An 18,825-nucleotide genomic window follows, 5' to 3' on the forward strand; every position below is an offset into this window, starting at 1 on the left:
AATAATTTAAAATATCAAACAAACATTAACACGATACAAAAATAAGAAATAAATGTATATATATTTTTAGAATTTTCGAAGATTCAAAGGCTTTATTGTCATATCCAAAGTAGCTACAGTGTAGATATGGCAATGAAAATATGTTAGCATTAATGTGTTCATATAACTAAAACTAATGGATTCATATACAGTCCTGCAATTAATCCTGTCTCCTATATTGTGTTGATTTTTCTATTTTATACGTTTTCTTGTAAATTGCATGCATTCAACTTTAAAAAATGTAAATATGTTTTTTATTTTGAAGTTTGTTAAAACGTCTCAACATCCCTCCTAACCCGGAAGTGTGGTTTTGTGCAGCCAGTTCAGCAGGTTTCATTTCAATATGTCTCAAATCAAAACAGTAATTTGGCCTAAAGTGATTTTATTTGGGGACTCCATCACACAGGTAAGCTCATGCAAAACATATTTTAAAGGCTGATGTATTTTACAAGCTAGCAGCTAATGCTAACTTTCTAACTTACTAGAAAGTTAACGTTAGCTACTAGCTTGTTAGCTTAACTTTGGAACAAATACAACTACTGTGTTTTTTTTTTCAGCTTTCATTTCAACCCAATGGTTGGGGTGCAGACATTGCCCACAAGCTAGCGAGGTACGTATTTACTATATTTATTGGTTCTTCATTTATTGTAACCTTAATGAAAGTGCTCGTCTTAATGTTTATTTTATATTTCACATTTTTTTTAATTAAATGTAGGTTATCAACCAAAATATAGCACCTTTGATCTGGTCTGAATGTGAAATATATTTTTCTCCATCAGGAAGTGTGATGTTTTAAACAGAGGGCTGTCTGGCTACAACTCCAGGTGGGGTAAGATACTGCTGCCTCGCCTCTTCAGCAGCACAAACCCAGAAGAAAACAACATAGCTGCTGTCACGGTCTTCTTTGGATCCAACGACTGTGCTCTGCAAGGTACAGTTTCACTAACACCTTATTAACACACAGCCTGTGTTGTAAACATCACCTGTGATCCAACACAATTTGCATGCTTATCGTATTCACTACTATTTACATGTTGTTTACATAGTTAGAACATACGATGCTTTGTCATTTTTATAGACACTATTCTATGACTTTTTTTTCTTCTTTTTTTTATGGTATACAATTTTAGTTTGGGGTTTTGACCAACATACTGTATGCCATAGTATACACAAAGTAAACAATATATACTATTTATTTGCTTTCCCCAAATGTGTATCGTAATGAAGCCCCTCATTTCTAACATGATCCCATGTTGGATTTTCTTTTGCTTTATGAATATTTGAAATGTGGTGCTTTGTTTACTACTCCAACAAATCTTAACACAACCTTTGCTATTTATATAAAACATTTTCTAATATTTTGCAGGTGCGAACCGCCACTTGATAAATTAACTGTAGGACAATATATAGCATAAACTGCATACTTTTTTGTATATACATTTTTTAGGGGATTATTCTAGATAATTTAGTTTAACAGACACATTGTCACCAATAATAATCTGCCTTTTTATATAATTGATCCACCCTTCGTTGGTTCCTGTTACCAAGATAAAAACCCACAGCAGCACGTCCCTCTGCAGGAGTATTCAGAGAACCTGAAGGAGATCACCAGGCTTCTGGCTTCAGTGGGAGTGTCAGCAGACAGAGTCATCTTCATCACCCCTCCTCCCATTAATGAGTCCGCGTGGGAGAAGGAGTGCATTGTGAAAGGTAACGTTCATTCACAATGTTTCCTCTCTCTTGTTCTTCTGTCCTTACACAAGCCATGTATACGCTTCAGGCCTACAAAGAATAAGAGTGCTTGCTCATCTCTTTTTCAGGATGTACGCTCAATCGCCATAACTCTGTAGCGGGTCAGTATGCCCAGGCGTGTGTCCAAGCTGCCAGTCAGTGTGGTGCAGACGTGCTGGACCTCTGGACACTCATGCAGAAAGATGGACAGGTGCGTACTTGTTATTGATGGATTGTAGTGCTTCTTCTATTTTATATAATCACTTATATGTAAATTAAGCAGTTTTCCATTGCCTGAACTAACACAAACGTTGGCCAGAGGTCTTTCCTCTTTTGTTTCTGGCCTGTTTTTGGAGCACCCCATTGTTCTTAGTATCAATGGTAGTCTTGTGCAGCAAACACCTTAAGACCTTCTTAAAAATAGTCATGAAATAGAAAGTGGACTAAAATCCAACAAAGGAGATACAATCAAATACAATGCTGCATCGATTTAGAGTAAGTGGGTCACATGACATAAAAGCTATTGTAGTGGCCAATTATGCAAAAAGGAATGTTCAAAGGCCACTTAGTCTAGGAGGCGAATTCGAGTATTGACTCGCGTATGTTCAAGAAATCCAAATACCTTGCTCGTTCCATTCAAGTGCTTTATTAGGAGGTTCAATGGATCAGCTGGCGGCCCACTGCCGACTTGCAACCTTTGCACGGTATTTAAACAAATAAACAAACAAATCCAACAGTCGTACGGATGTGTGCGGTCAAAAATGTTTTCCAACTTCGTCTCTAGACTTCCTGCTGTGTCACGCTGGCAGCGTCATTTATACCTGAGCACGCTACTACATTCTGCTTTCTATAAATAATAACAAAACATAAAGCTAGAGCAGTCCATAAGCAAAATAAAACGTTACAAAAACAGTATAATTATAATTCATAGTTATTCAGCTCATTTGAGTTCAATTAAAAGAATATTCAATTGGCTCACCAAACCATAATTAATTACCATAAAATAATGTGCCTAAATGGCTCTTACAGCTCTAAAAAAAAAAAAAGGCCGGCAGAATTTGTACAATATTCGTATAGAATTTTAAGCTAAGAAATTGAATAGGCAGTCAAAGATGTCAGTATTTTGTTTGATATTAATGATTCTATATAAATGTAGTATGTATCGTCAATCCTGCATCCTTAGGATTCAAATGTCTCAATATGAGATTGACTGAAAGCATTGACCTTTACTTGACCAGAGCTAGTATTTTCACCATGCCCCATTATCTTCCTCTGAATGAATTTACTTTTATAGCCTCCCCGTTTTGTCCTCTGCTCCACAGGACTACACAGCCTTTCTGTCTGACGGGCTGCATCTGTCCCAGGAGGGGAACCAGTTTGTGTCTCAGCACCTGTGGGAGCTGCTGGAGAGTCGCGTGGCCCACCTGCCCTTCATCCTGTCGTACTGGGGGGACGTGGACACCAAGAGCCCCGAGAGCAGCCTCCTCTGTGACCAGTGAGGGAGAGGTTCTGAAATATCATACAGGGATGGATAATCTGTGGAGGACTAATGTTAATTCCAGAGTAACCGGAGAGCCTCACACACTGCATTCCTGCTTTTAAACAACAAAGCAGCTTTGATCAGTTTTTTTCCATTAAAATGTGACGAATGTTTGAAATGCACAATAAAGATATTTTTATTTTGAGATGTGTGTAGACAATACAAGCACAAACTTAAAAAGGAACTCAAGGGTTTACTTTTTATAGTATAGAAACATTAAGAATATACACATCAGAATATATGACATGACATCTGCTTGTTGTGTAACAGCTCAAATTAATCCAGGAGAGTAAATGTTAGCCACACTTTAGTTTTTCCCTTGAACTAGCATTCAATATGTATTTTTACAACATGTCACACAGCAGGCAACAGTGTTGAGACAGCATAAAATAACAGATGCATTACTCGTGTTGGCACAATAAGAAAACAACCAAGCACATAAATATCAATTGATCATCTCAGGAAGTTTCTTAAATCACTGAATTCATGATTGTCTATATTCATGCCTCGTATACTGGAGCTCTTTGCAAAGACATAAGTTGGCTCAGAATGATGAGGCACAAATTCAGAAAAGGCACCATGTTGTTCCATAAAGACAATATGACTGTCAAGAGCTAGACAAATACAAACTAATAGGTTCAAAGGGTTAAACTATAATAACATATCTTTAAAAAAAGAGACCAAGGAAACAGCACAGTAAGAACATGTAAAAACATATTTCATTTTCCAGTGATGTGAAAAATACTTCAAGTGCAGTTTTGATGCAGTTAAAAAAAAAGCATTTTAAAGTCAAGGTGTGCCGCTGAGCACACTGAAATGTTTAATTTACGGTAAAATAACCACAGCTACATCAATATTATTTCACATCATTCACCTGTTGATCTGCGAGTGGAGCAAAGGTTGCATTGCTTTGAAGACAGTACTAAATGCACATACATTAAGGGGGCTGTTAACGTGATGATTTTTAAACTAACTGATCCACGAAAATAGCTCACCTTTTTTTAATTGCATATTCATAAAAAAGATAATTGAATGTGTTTGGGAAGCCGAACTGGGGTGGATTTATTTCCACAGAGCAGGTTTCATCTGGCCAACCCTAAAACGCACACCATGTACATGTGGATGCTTTTAAACTAAAAGTGCTCTCAGCACTCTGTCTCTTTTGTGTCAATGCAGTCCTGCCTCTTGAGGCGCCTCCGGTCCCGGCTTTGCGGGTTCTGATCGGTCAGATCCTCGTAGGAGGATTTCGTAGCCGACGAGGAGGCTCCTGCGGTTGTGAAATCGTCCGACAGGCCCTCCTCTCCCAGGTGAGAGCCGCTGCTGGTGTCCTCCTGGATGGTGGCCATCCGCGGCCCCCCGGCGCTGTCCGGGATGGAGCCGGAGTTCAGGTCGGGGGCCTGGGTACTGGTGCTGTCCCCGGGAGAGGCCCCGGCCGGGCTCTGCTGCTGAGGCGGGGGGGGGCAGGGAGGAGGGCGCGGTCCGGCCGGCGGAGAAGAAGGGAGGTTTGACGATGCGCACGGACGCCGACTCGAGATTGTTCAGCATTTCTTGACTCTGCAGAGCGAGAACAACATGTGAGACCAAAACACAACAAATCTGACCGTCTCCGACTGAGGAGGGATCCATTCCCTTTTTACTCCATTCTACTTATATCTTCATCATCACATTATAGTTAATAATCAGAACTCTAAAGCTGCTAAATTATACTTACAAATAATTTAGTAATAGCCATCAGCCATCTCCACCCACAACACCCCCTTTCAAAGTGGGAATGAGTAAAAAGAAACATTTCTCACAGTGGACATTTTGTGTTGTCAATCAAAGGTTTAACTAATATTAATAATGGCTGCAGTCCATCCACACTGTGCATGCTGGCTCACTTTAAGGACTTCCTGTCACACCTAAGTGGAATTTTGCCATCATTAATGTCATTAGTTGCTGCTTTGCTTTTCCTTTCAAAATGTCTGCCATGAAAAAGGTCTATAGAGGAATGTACCCTCAGACTCCACAAGTTCCCAATCAGACTAAACACAACACATTGTACACAGCCAGTAAAATAAAATAACGAATAACAAACACCCTCTCTTGGAGCTTTGAACAGCAGCAGATACAAACTTAAAAACGCACACGGCATCCGATTTCACAAAACACAACCAAGGTGCAACCTGTTCAGTCCTCTCGATGTTTGAATACTCCTAAAATGCAATCTTGCTTTCTTGAGGTAATTTCTGATCAGATAAGACTCTGCTGTGTGGACAACATTAAAACTATCCAGTCACATTAGCTTAGCTTCAGTTTGAGCCTCTCAAAGACGAAGGAAACGTGCAAACAGATCAGTGATTACATCAAGGAGTAAGTGACTGCAGGAGTATCCCAAACGTGGGCCGCTGACCATGCATCATCATGGACTCCATGGCAACGCAACACCAAGCCAGACGCACTCACCTATGGCGGGAGCCCTACTACAAACTTCCACCATCTGCTGCAGTTCCAATGAGAATGAAAAGGGCCAAGGCAAAGAGTGATGCACAGGTCAACGGAGCTGGAACCTGACAGTGAGGCTGACTGATGGATGTGTGGTCTGCTCTCACCACGTGTTTTCAACACTGTCAGACTAAACATCAGTTATCTCAGGATCTTATCTTGGTGTTACGAACAATTTTGTAAGGCTAAATGTTAATTAGTATCTTTGTATCTGAGCTTTTTTAACTTAATCACATCATGTACTAGCTTCAGAGTAAAACACTGATTGTAAACATTTGTTTTGCAGGGCCTTTAAAAAGAAAATTAATCAAAGAAGATTATTTTTTAAGAAGGGTTGCAAAGGCCAGTTGTGTAGCACATAATACAATATTCTTCATGTTTTTTTTACACTGTTAAAAAAACTGATATGTTTAGTCAAATTCAAGAAGTAACCCCCCTTATTATTTTATTTATTTTGTACTTTTATTTATTACAATACATATTTTATTGCTGTTTTTGTTGTTGAAATCTTAATGTGTTTAGCTTTTGATGAAGTCTGTAATAACGGTTAAATTGTATAATTAATCTCAAATAATGGTTGAACATGCTTTAGCGCCAATTTACTTTTATTTATTTGTTTACCTACACTGAGAGATGCTTAGTATAATTTCATTGTGCTTTGAGTCCAATACAGAAAAAAGATGTTTCTGATTTTTAATGGCGACAGAGATTCAGAAGAAAATGAGTAACTCAACCTGAACAATCAGCCTCCAGACTCCCCTCCCCCTCCCCCTCCCTTATTAATGATGTCAGTATGTTTACAAAGCATTGTATTAGTTAAGTTAGTATGGCAGCAAGGCTAGTGCACAGGATCCTATTTGGGCATTTAAGAGAGGAGAAACTTACGCTTGGAGGGTAGTAAAGGGACTTCGTGTTATCCTCATACTGCTGGTCAAGACGTTTGTCCTGCGGAAAAAGACCACAAAAGACTGTCAACATTTGACAAAGTAAAAAATGGTATAATAGTATAATGATGATTGAAAAATTAAAGACTGCTGGAAATTAATAAAAATCCATGAGCAGCAGATTCTTACCACACAGTGAACGAGGATACTGAGAGGAATCCAGAAGACAAGTGAAAACACCACGACGGAACCCACGATGTTATCAGCCAGGAACTTTCCTGATGGGGTTTAGGGGGATAGAAGGAACAAAAAAAAAGGTAAGACTCAGCTAATAGTCATCCAAAAGAAGATAATGACTTTTCAAATCCTTATGTCTGCTTTATTAGGGCTGTACAGAATGGTGTGCAGCTTCATTGTTTGCAGCATCATTCATCATGTTGACTAAATAATTATAAAAACAGCATTTATTTTGTCCAAAAGTCCAAATCTATGAAACAAAGCTGTAGTCAATTTTATCTCACAAAGTATTCTGCTTACTTTTTAACAAAATAACATATTTTAGCTTGTTTGACATGCACTTAAAGGGGTACACTCTGACAAGTTGTATTTATTAAAAAGAGGTGTTTTTCATTATTTTAATACATTCTGACGGCAGACACTTAAGGCTTCTTCCGAAACCTAAAAAAATAAAAAATAAACTACATTTTGTAAAAACCCTACATTCTCATTATTAGTGGTCTGTTGTAACCAACTTACCAAATGTGTTGATGTCCAGCTTGTCGATAAAATCCCACAACCTCTCGATCACGTCCTGCACCTGCTTCATGCACTTTCCCTGTATTCAAAACAGGAAGAAGTTGATGATCTTCAAACAGCCAAATAAAGCTAAAACATATATCATTCATACAAGGCTTTTCAGAGCTGGACAGTCATAGGAACTAAGCACAAATAACTAAACATGGTAGAATCAGCTGATGGACAGATATAAGAGGTTTGGTGACTCACGCTCCCGTCACAGAAGCCCACGGTGCAGGGTTTCCCTTTGCGCAGGAAAAGGAGACTAGTATTGGACTGGATGAAGGGGGCGCAGGCGCCATCGCTCCCTCTGCAGCACACTTTACAGGAGTCCTCCGTCTCTGCAAACAGAAACCGTTTAAATAGTTATAATAACTTTATCCTGCATTAACAGTGGCAGGGCACACATTACATCCAGTCATTCAGAGCTGTAAACAATCTTTAAAAATCCTATCCTATATCTGGATGTAAACTAAACAAAAGGTTGTTTAACTGTTTGGCTTGTAGGATTTTCACATCTACCAGAGGCCCTTCTAATGTTTTTATGTATTTCAGAACTGAACAAATATTTCCCCAAGGTATGATTTCAATTTCTTTCTTTCAAATGTCTTAATGTTTCATGTCAAACTCCGGGACCTCCATGATCACTAGGACTCTGCTGTTGAAATTCCATTGGCCAACCATTTGACATCGATCCACTTGTGACAGCAGCTCTCACCGTTGCAGGCGCAGGACTGAAGGTTCTGCATGGCCTCACAGAAAGGGTTGCACTCTCCATTGAGACAGCGACCGTTGTCAACACACACCATGTTGTCTTCAGCGTTTTCAGGAGGGGGGCATTGACTGCTGTTGCCTAATAGGTGAAAGGAAGGTAGAGAGGTGTAAATGTATAAAAAACGTTGGCGCAGTTCTTGTGTTAGACCAGCAGGAGGCGCTCACCAGTGCAGGAGGATATGCCTTTACAGGTCGCACTAATGGGTTCCTGGCATCTTATTCCTGCATGCTCAAACTCGCAGATCCTACAGCAAGGGCTGTTTCTGTCACTGTGGAGAGAACAGACACGTGGGAATGTGTGTGTGCCTTAAACTAGAAGCATCTGAAGCTCAATTAATCAAATATTGTGAGCTTTTCGACTTTTAGTAGAAATGCATCTGTGATTTGGACCTCATACCTGCACTTTGCCCCAGGTTTGAATTTGCAGTCAGCTGAGCAGCAGGGGTCGTCGTTGAGGTGGAGCAGCCCGGGGTCGCACTCCTCCCCTTCCTCCACTCTGGAGTTCCCACATACCTTGCTGTTCCTCTCCTTGAAGCACACGGGGGCCTTGAAACGTAACGTCTTCCCTACGGAGATCTTGCTGCAGTTGGAGAAGCGCTTCATGAGGGAAGGAGAAGTAAACGAGGGTTAGATAGTGAGTGGGAGTGTTGGAAAGAAGATGTGGCAAAGGACTGCTAAAAGTGGAAATGTTAAAACAACATGTAAATTAGGGCTGTGTGATACGGAGAAAATGTATTATGATTTGGAATATTTTTGACTCAATATGGATATTGCAACATTATTGCAGGCTTCACTATTGGTGCTTTCACATGATATGTTCACAATTAGATTATTGATAACAGTAATGTAGATGTAATGCCTAAGTAGCTAAAGGTACATAATAGAAAAAGCTTCAACAGTCTGGTGGGTTCAGAAAAGAACTGTACAGTAAAGTAGCTTTAAAAACCAGGAAAAAACAGATACGTTATCAAAAATCCAAGAAGATATCTAGTCTTATATCACAATATTGGTATAATATCGATATATTTCACAACCCTCATGCAAATCTCTGTCAAATAAATAGCTGCAAGGATAAAATGTCAGTGAAAAATGTTTGATTCTTCTTTGGATAGTAAGAATGAAGTTCAGCCCCATCAACAGTTTTACTATCTTTGTATGCCTTTTTAAAGATGCATACTGATGTGATCCAAGATTTCTTTGTTTTTTATGTGCAGGAAAATCCCATTTGATAAACAGCAGCATTTTAAACCCTTAACTTCAGCATCGTCATGCATATTCATTTCTAAGGCTGATGTCGGGGGAGGTGCAGTATATTCACTGTCATCATGTTTTACAGGAACAACTGTGACTCACATTCATCCAACACTGAATATTCAGCATCTCACATTCTCACATCTTGTCTCATTATGCAGCGTGAACTCAGTGTTTACTCATAACTGTCTGCATAGTTTGTTATAGAGCAGATGGTTATGCTTCTGATGTATCCTTCTCATAGACTGTATATATAAAGATCCTTCTGTAGGTTGAAGTTTGATTTTAACATTTTACTGCTTTACGAGTACCTTGTTGTTGACATGGTCTCCGCTCACAGCGATCGGGTACATGACGAACTTCCCGCCGTGGTCGTCGCTGGGAGCGCAGTGTGGGATGTTGTCAGGATCGTGTTCTGCTCCAAAGTTATGGCCGAGTTCGTGAGTCGTCACTAGATCTGCTTCCTGAAGGGACAAGCATCAACATATAGCTTACAACTGTATTAATCAGGAATAAATGGCACAAAAACTGCAGGACAAAAAACATGTCTTATAGCACATTCTCCCATTTATAACATTTATTGCTGTCAAAAAACATACGTATTATAATAGAGGCTACAATATCACTCCAAGCTCTTGTTATGGTAAAAAAAGTAACTTCAAACTGTGCTAAGGAGCGAGCAAGAAACTGATAACCGAGGTGCCAAAATGCAAGTGTTAACATCTTTACTCAGACCACCCACACATATAGTATGCGTCTGCTCTGCTTAGAACCGACACTGCATGACATGTTGCATAAAATCCTGCTAAAACCGTGTGCATCCAGTTACTAGCCTTGCGTGAGATAATGATTGAAAACGAGGAATACAAACCTTTGTTAGGATGGTTTTGCCGTAGTTCTTGGTGCTGGTCAGGCCTGTGTTGAGGTAACTGGGCTTTACAGAGTGAGATGGGTAGTACGCTACAAAAAGAAAAATCAGAGCATGATTACAGTATCCGGTTTGCTGTATAAAAAAAGCCCAGGGCTCTACTGACCTGTGTTCCCACACTTGCGTGTCATTTTTTTTCATTACTGTGGTCTGCATTCAATAGAGAGTAAATAACTCTGAATAGATCAACAGCTTTATAAAACTTCAAATGATTGTGGGAGATTGTCATTGAAAGGGCAACATAGATGGTCTGTAAACATGACAAACAATTGCTCTGAGATTGATCCATGGCATACTGTATTGACCACATACTGGTGATGTTTTACATGAGAAAGACACACAGCACACAAAATGAAGCCGTTCTGCCATGATGGGATGCGTCCTTACGTTTCGGGCAGAGGCCGCCCAGGGCCTGAGGTTTGGAGGGGGCCACGTAGGCCAGGCCCAGGGTTCCCTCATCGAAATCCTGGTAGGTGAACAGGTGGGCCAGACACACAGTGGAGGCGTTGTCAGCGATGTCCGAACTGAATTGCTAAAAGGGACAAAATTAAAAATATTATCTTCCATTTATTTAAAGTTATTTTTATTCCCCGTCTCACACAAGCAGTCTCAACACTGTAAGACGTTCTCTTTTGTAGAAGTGTTATGACTTTATGAACTTATTAAGACAAGGACATTAACATTTCGAAATTCAACTATTTGAGATTGCATTACTCTAAACATGTATCAAACCTAATCCAGATTTATTAACTTTATTAACAAAAGGATCAACTATTTCAAAATCTAAATATTTGAACCGAGCAGGACATTTCACCAGTCAATTGTTTTTCCAAATGATCTCGAACATATCTTTGATATTCGTACACTTACATTTCTTCTAAATTGAATATCCCCATATCATAATCAGTCCCAAAGTTTTGACTGATCCACTGTATTTCCTCAACCTCTCCTCTCCTAATGTACACTTTTTGTCTCCTTGTTTACCTCCAGAAGTCTCTTCACATCCCAGACCACCTTTCCTGCCACAGGACTGTCCTTCATGTTATAGTGGAGCCAGCGGGCATTGTGCCCGGGGGGGGGCTTTGTAGGCTCCTTGTTGATGATGATCTGAGAGAGGTAACCGAAGACACCATTTTTGAACAATTCATCAAAGTTGATACAAAGCCTTAAAACAAATCTCAGTGAACTGGCTCATGATCATCGTTCAGGGAAACTCACGAGTCAAGACTCCGAGATGCATAACACACATTAAATACATTTTGCCCCTAAAGTCACAGATAAATTATAATTTGTTTAACTTTGTCTTATCTTTCAAAATTGCAGTATGGACTAATGAAATATCCAAATGGCAGAAGGGCAGTATTTGGAAAATATCTGAGATAAATATGAGGGTGCTGCAGAGAAGTCTTGGCCTACATACACACGGCATCTATTGCACGTCTGTCCATCCTGGGAGAGGGATCCCTCCTCTGTTGCTCTCCCTGAGGTTTCTCCCATTTTCCCCTTTAAACTGTGGGTTTTTTCTCTGGAAGTTTTTCCTTGTACGATGTGAGGGTCTAAGGACAGAGGGTGTCGTTTTCTCATACTGATATTCTGTACAAACTGTGCTGTTGTATTTGTTGTAAAAGTGTCTTCATTGTAAGGTATTTTTATTGTATGTACAGCACTTTGGCTCGACCAAAAATCGTTTTAAAAAAGTGCTATATAAATAAAACTTGATTTGATTTGATTTGATTTGATTTGATTTACATAGGTATTTTACAGACTTAGTTCAATCTCCTTGTTTGGTACAGACCCTCTTAAAAATATATATCACACCATGATTGCTTTATCATATATTTCAAAGATAGTGTGAAGATCATTCCGTCAGTTTCAGTCAAAACAATCGCAATTAGTTTGTTTTTTTCTCATCGTGCAGTCCTACATTGAAAAGCAACAGTTTGTCAATAGTGGCCCCGTACTTGTTAAAACTGAGGCAAAACTTTGACGCACGTGTAAAGGTGACTATAATAATAATAATAATAATAATAATAATAATAATAACAACTATGTAACGCTAAATCAGTCAGTCAGCATCATGTTTTGTGGCTTGCAGTTTAAGCCTTCTTTATAGGTATTGGAGTTAAAAGTGGCACATTACAAGTTTTTCTAGAAATGCATGGTTGGAAAATAACTCGGCAGCTAAATGAATGCATAGCTTTAAGATGAGAAAACCCGGGACTCACAATATGACATACAGAGTCTCCATTCATTCCCAAAGCCAGTGGAACAAATTAAATACCCCGGAGGGCAAACACAAAGGCGTTCAGTTCCTCCTTAGAAATGCTGTTCTCAAAACACACTGATGTCAGTTAGCAGGGATGTCTGATGCTAAAACGCCACAAATTAAAATGCAGTTCATCATCACACACAAACACACACCTGATGGATCTGGACCCCATAGCCTATAAATTCATCATCCCAGGTTGTGTTCCTATAAATGTCATCAACTCGATCAATCAGCTCAATCTGGAGTGAGAGATGGGGGAAAAACACATGGGACGATTTTTTAACATTAAGACATATTTAAACATCACAAAAACAATTATTTTTGCTTTTACAGATCCATTGCAAGTCTCAATTATTTTTGAAAACCTTCCTGCTGTCATTTATGAAATCAAATAATTAAATATCTAACACTACACTGTTATCTGTTGCTCTTTTTATTTTACTTTACACCAGTCTTATTGTAGTCAAAGGTTTCATTTTTTTAGCTATTTAACAACGGTTTTACTTGGATTAAAGCACCCATTGTGGTGGGTTTCTTTTGCGCTTTGTCTCAATGTTTTAGATGTTTAATGTGAAGCAGTTTGAATTGCCGTATTGCTGAATTGTGTGATGCAAAATAAACTTGCCTTGAATTTGTTCACATGTATAGTCGACATGCTGATCATATATTAGTGCATTTGATTTAAAACTAAACTGTTGAAATAAAAAACATACATTAACCTCGTAATACCCTATGGATGCAGGTTAAATCTTTACATGGTGAATTATCTCTGGAATAGTTTTGGTACATAGCATCATGGAAACAGACCAGGTAGTTGAGAGTGACGCTCTCTTGTCCGCGGCCCATGTGTTCAAAGAAGCGGTAATCTGCGACCAGCAGCAGGGGGCAGGTGTTCTTCTTGTGATCGTGAGCCTGTCTCTTCTCTCTGTGGAGAGAGCCTAAAGAAGCACCAGCGGCACAAAGAGAGACAGAAGGAGTAGATAAAGGAAAATGGTCACAGGCAGACAAAAAGCAAAAGAACAAAGTAGTCCTAATGTTCATTAAGCATTGTCATATTGAGGTGCAGCAACAGTCGAGGGAAACTAAAGTAGGAAAGGAAGTTAAACAATGAGGCCATGCTCCAGTATTACATTGTTAATTGCCCTCATTTTCACAATTAGCAGCGCATATTCTTTTTAGTTCGCATGTGAACTGATTAGACACTGCTTCTGTTCTTCGAGCAAGAATAAATCCAGTTAGAGCTAATGGGTTTACTCAACTGTTTTTTACTTCTATACATCAATTTTGTGTTCAATCTGAAAGCACATTGTTTCGTATTATAATGAAGATGTTGATTGCACAATGTAAAGGCTGTAGAGTAGTGAACCCGTGGGCGGTTAGATCCTTATAGACAGAGTTGCATAGCTAAGCCACAGTTTTGGTCTGTGTAGTTTACATTTACATAAACAACTGAGTAACGGTCTACAAGCCTCGCTATAATTACGCAATTGTGTCAGCCAGAAAATTAAGGCTTGATTTACAGCATAACAAAATCAGCTAAGTGTTAGTTGACTAAGAATTACTACTTACAAAACTGACCCATCTAGTGGACAAAAAAAAAGCCTAATTTGTGTTTGCAGTATAGGCCTCGATGTATAGATACAATATGGCCGTGCAAAACATTGTGACACAGGGCTTTATAGACTCTACAGAGATGCCTCATAAACCTTAAGTCTTAAAACAAAGAGTAGTTGAAGATTGACAGAAATGGAAAAACAGGAAGAGATCCCATTTGAGCATTACATCATACACTGTTCAGAAGTGTGGGGGTGCGCTGCCCTGTGTGGTGGGAGACCGGTGACGACTCGGAGGCATCTGATTGGGCAGCAGAGCCTGCATGAATTTGAATGCCTCCTCCATAAGAACCTTCACCTCACATCATATCCCCGATGAGTACTTTCAACCAGCAGCCAGTGAGAGGTGTTAGATTTCTCCTCTGGCACATTATCAAGGTTATATGCTTTACATTTCCAAAGCAGCACAAAGGAATCAAAAGGCATCTGGCTGTTACATAATACCCACGTGTCAGCAGTGCGTATGTGAATGGCTTAGGCTAGGTTTTACAGATAAAAAGGCTTTTATTAAAGTGACTGTTACAGAAACCTAACACCCACCTCTTTTGTCTCACCATTACAGCCATCTCCTTTCTTCTCTCTATCCTAAACATGCGTTATTCTTTTGTATCTACTCTTAACTAACCACGAACAAGAGCGCAGAGCAGATGATCAACACATTTTTTTATCTCCAACCCTGTACTTACCCTTTCTTTCTCCTCCACATTCCTGCTACAAATAGCACCACACACATTTGCACGTATCGACAGCTTAGTGAGGAAAACAGAAGCCGAGCTCACCCTTTTCCTGGTCCACCTCCTCCTGTCTATCCCAACTCCTCCTGGCAGTCTGTGGCAACAGATCGTTAGCCTCTGCGTGGACGTAGCCACACACTTTTGGAGAGGCGATGCGGCTCAGATTCTTGATGTCGTCCGAGCGATAAACCAGCAACCTGCCATCAGCTGGGGAATCTGTAAACCTCCAAAGGGGCTGGAAGTCCAGAGAAAAACAGGTGGAACTTGAGAACAAAAGCAAATGGATTGATGTGAAATTCTCAGCATGAGATAAACTGGGCTACAAGGCATAAAAGCTGCCTTCCTCTTTCACTTTCGCATCTTTAACATATTTTGCATAAGCTACTACAGGTGGAGTTTGGACGGGCAAATCAGAAATAACTTCAAACTACTATCGTACCCTTTGTTAAAATTATCAGAGACAGAAAGCCCAGGTTATTATACCAATATAACAAATTATCACTGGTATATCCAAAAGGCAATCACAGAGGATGGCACTACCACGACTAGTCTTTTTTATGCTGAGAAGCAATATCATTTAACGGCATAAACACCAAAAGCGTCCCAGATTTTGAGTACAGCAAAAGCACCATGTTCTTTTTTGTTTTGTAGCGTAAAGCATACAATTGCACTTGATAATGCTGAAAAGGCCATCACAGTCCTCAACAGTGTGGCCTCTCTACTGTCAAACTAAGTCAAATGCCTTGGATAAAATGGCTTAGGGTTAAGTGTATTTAAAAAAAATGGGTCAGTACCCTCTCTACTCTGACTCTACACATAAAAACGATTATGTTACAGTCAGTTCTTACCTCTACGTTGTACTCGACTTCATCAGTAAGAATGTGAGCAGAAAACTCATCTCCTTCAATGTGTGCCTGCACACGGGAATTCTCCTCCCCTGGAAACACATAACAAATAAAGCTTTAATTAAACGATTGACAGGTGCAAACTAAATCCAGTAATGTTTTAAGTAAAAAGGCGCACTGATAAATTAAATGACCAAGCAGTATTTACATCAGCCCAACATTATAGGTATTGCTGATATAATATGGCAAATAGTGCCATTTAATTAGTCATCATTTCTCAGATTAAAGTTTTCCTCCTGCAAAAAAACTTGCCTGGGAAATGCAAATTAGGGTAAAAAACTGTATTTAAAATGAAACATTGGTGAATCCCTTATGCCGGAAGTTTTTACTCACCAACAACATGTCCAGTGAAATAGTTCTGAAGATGAACATCGTACTTTTCCTCCCTCCCATGTTCATCAACAAACACAGCTTTAAAGTCCTCAGTGAAAAGGTGTGTGTTCGTGGTCAGGTAAAGCTTGAAATTTCTAAAAAAGAAAGAAAGAAAACAAAGCTTATATACATTAACCTGAACATGATTGCATTGCTGCTTCAAATGCTGTAAGGAGACACTGAAGAAAAAGGTGATAAAGTATTTTTGTTAGGATAATATCTCTTCATTCGATCATATGTCATAGTCTGACCAATGATGTTTAAAATGCAGTGGTATAAAGTAACTAAGTACATTAACTCAAGTACTGTACTTAAATACAATTGTACTTCCACCCCACTAAAGTTCAGAGGTAAATAGTGTACTTATACTCCACTAAATGTATTTAACATCTTAAGTTACTTTGCAGATTTGGATTTATAGTGTGAAATATAGAGAATACTTAAATAAGACGTATTACTAGTTACACCTAGAGCAGGGGTGTCAAACTCAATTTCATCACGGGCAATTTCAGCATTATGGTTGCACTCAAAGGGCCGGTTGTAACTTTAAGACTATATCATTAATTAATATAACTTCACAATTAACTACGTCTGAAAGCAGAAGTCTAGAGCAAATAATTGCAAGTCTCTTCAGTAAGAATGTCACAATATGATTTTAAAAGAAAAGGCACATTCTGGAAAAACATTGATTGTGACATTTTGAAAAAGAGAAGTGACATTTTGAAAACAAAATCTATTTATGAGAAAAAGGCTAATTCTAAGAAAAAAGGCATATTTGGACAAAAAAAGTCAAATTCTGAGAAAAAGTCAAATTTGAGATGCATTGTGGGACATGTCGTTTATGGGCAACGTGCTTCTGTAAAGTAGCATGTAACCGTATAATAAACATATTATATTCTTTGCAAGCTCTTGTGGGGCCACATAAAATGAAGTCGCGGGCCGGATTTGGCCCCCGGGCCTTGAGTTTGACACCCCTGACCTAGAGTAACATTCACAAGCTACCCTGCTGCATATAAAGTTATTAAAACTAGTTCCACCTTTACCAGCTTTGATATACACATGTATGCATCAATAATTATAATCAAAACACTGGCATTTAGAACTGTAAGTACATTTTGATGCTAATACTTTTGTACTTTTACTTGAGTAACATTTTGAATGCAGGACTGTTACTTGAAACAGAGTATTCCTAGTCTGGTACTTGAGTACTCCAAGTAGTTCTCACACCTCTGTTAAAATGTGAACTTATTCTGCATCATTACTCCAAAGTACACAACAGCTGTTCTCCGAGGTGGGCTTGTATCAGAGACATGAGGGGGCTGCTGTACCTGTGCAGGGCTCTGAAGCTCACCAGGCGCTCCAGGTGGGACTGGGTGTGGACGTCCCTCTTTCTTACTGAGTGCAGCTGGAGGCCTGACAATGGCAGCACCTCAAAATCTGACAGGATGGAGCTCAGAGCATCTGGAAGACATGGAGAGACGACAATGGTCATCCAGGACCAAGCAGAAACTGCGTGTGTTCATTCAAATCACCAGATACTACACATACTGCAATCTGGAGCTGACAATCCGCTCCCAGCCTGATGAAGATCTGGTTTTATTTAGCCAGTATACAGGACTCATCGCCTAAGCATTACACTGTAATTGATACTGGTTGATAATTACAATAAATACAAATTACATAGATAGTTAGAAAGCACATAGTTCATAAAACAGAAAGCCTGAACATTCTAGCTAATGTTAGCCTGAGTTAGCTTGCGTTACTCACCGTACTCCGGGTTTTCTTCGTGAGTCTCCTCCGTAATAACTCTCGACTTAATAGCACAGTTGACCAAACAAGGAGCCAGAAAGGCAATGAACAGTATGCTCTTCATTTTCACTCAATTCAGCCAGCTATGCTAGTGCTGTCATTGTCAAAAGTTGCTCGGTTTGTCTGGACAGCTAGCTAGCTGAGCTACCCGGAAATGCACCGAGTGGAAAACATCCGCTTTTAGATTTCACCACCCGCGAGGAAGCGTTGACGAGACACACAGGTAGTTTATTCATGACAAAGGCGCAAAAAGTACTCATATATCTGTATTTCAGTAGTAACAAATCACACTCTTAAAATACTGTTACAAGTAAAAGTCTAGCATTTAAAATATTTGTTGTAAAAGTACAAAAATATTAGCATAGAAATGGGCTGGAAGAAGTACTCAGAGCTTGTACTTGAGTAATAGTAGAAGTACCATAGAGTAGGAATACTCTTTGTACTGTAAATACTCTTTACAAGTAAAAGTCCTGCATTCAAAATGTTACTCAAGTAAAAGTAGAAAAAGTATTAGCATAAACAAGTACTGAAAGTACAAAAAGTAAAATGACTCATTATGCAGATTGGTCCATTTCAGAATAATATATGATATGTTTTAATTATAATTATTGATGCATTAAAGCAGGGGTGTCCAAACAGAAAAATATACGAAGGGATGGGCCGCTCATTAGAGGTACATTGCCTCATAAGTTCAGTT

General features: G+C 39.2%; 2 protein-coding genes across 2 annotated transcripts; one reads left to right on the forward strand and one right to left on the reverse strand.

Annotated features, from left to right (window-relative positions):
- The first annotated feature begins 318 nt into the window (after positions 1–318).
- Positions 319–3,455, forward strand: iah1 (isoamyl acetate hydrolyzing esterase 1 (putative)). Its single transcript, XM_034119822.1, has 6 exons — positions 319–445; positions 597–649; positions 819–970; positions 1,588–1,749; positions 1,860–1,981; positions 3,093–3,455. Exons 1-6 carry the CDS (start codon positions 383–385, stop codon positions 3,267–3,269), a joined length of 729 nt encoding a protein of 242 aa, XP_033975713.1. The 5' UTR covers positions 319–382; the 3' UTR covers positions 3,270–3,455.
- On the reverse strand, positions 3,435–18,353 carry adam17a (ADAM metallopeptidase domain 17a). The gene is given in 20 exon segments (XM_034119697.1): positions 3,435–4,764; positions 4,766–4,864; positions 6,680–6,739; positions 6,868–6,956; positions 7,435–7,513; positions 7,684–7,814; positions 8,192–8,326; positions 8,413–8,516; positions 8,645–8,844; positions 9,810–9,962; positions 10,370–10,458; positions 10,814–10,958; positions 11,411–11,533; positions 12,848–12,934; positions 13,503–13,633; positions 15,088–15,277; positions 15,891–15,979; positions 16,281–16,414; positions 17,648–17,780; positions 18,087–18,353. Coding segments are annotated over 20 exon segments (2,586 nt in total). The 5' UTR covers positions 18,193–18,353; the 3' UTR covers positions 3,435–4,455.
- Between the last annotated feature and the right edge of the window lie 472 nt (positions 18,354–18,825).

The sequence above is a fragment of the Trematomus bernacchii genome, unplaced genomic scaffold, assembly GCF_902827165.1.
Source record: "Trematomus bernacchii unplaced genomic scaffold, fTreBer1.1, whole genome shotgun sequence".
NCBI classification, from domain to species: Eukaryota; Metazoa; Chordata; class Actinopteri; order Perciformes; family Nototheniidae; genus Trematomus; species Trematomus bernacchii.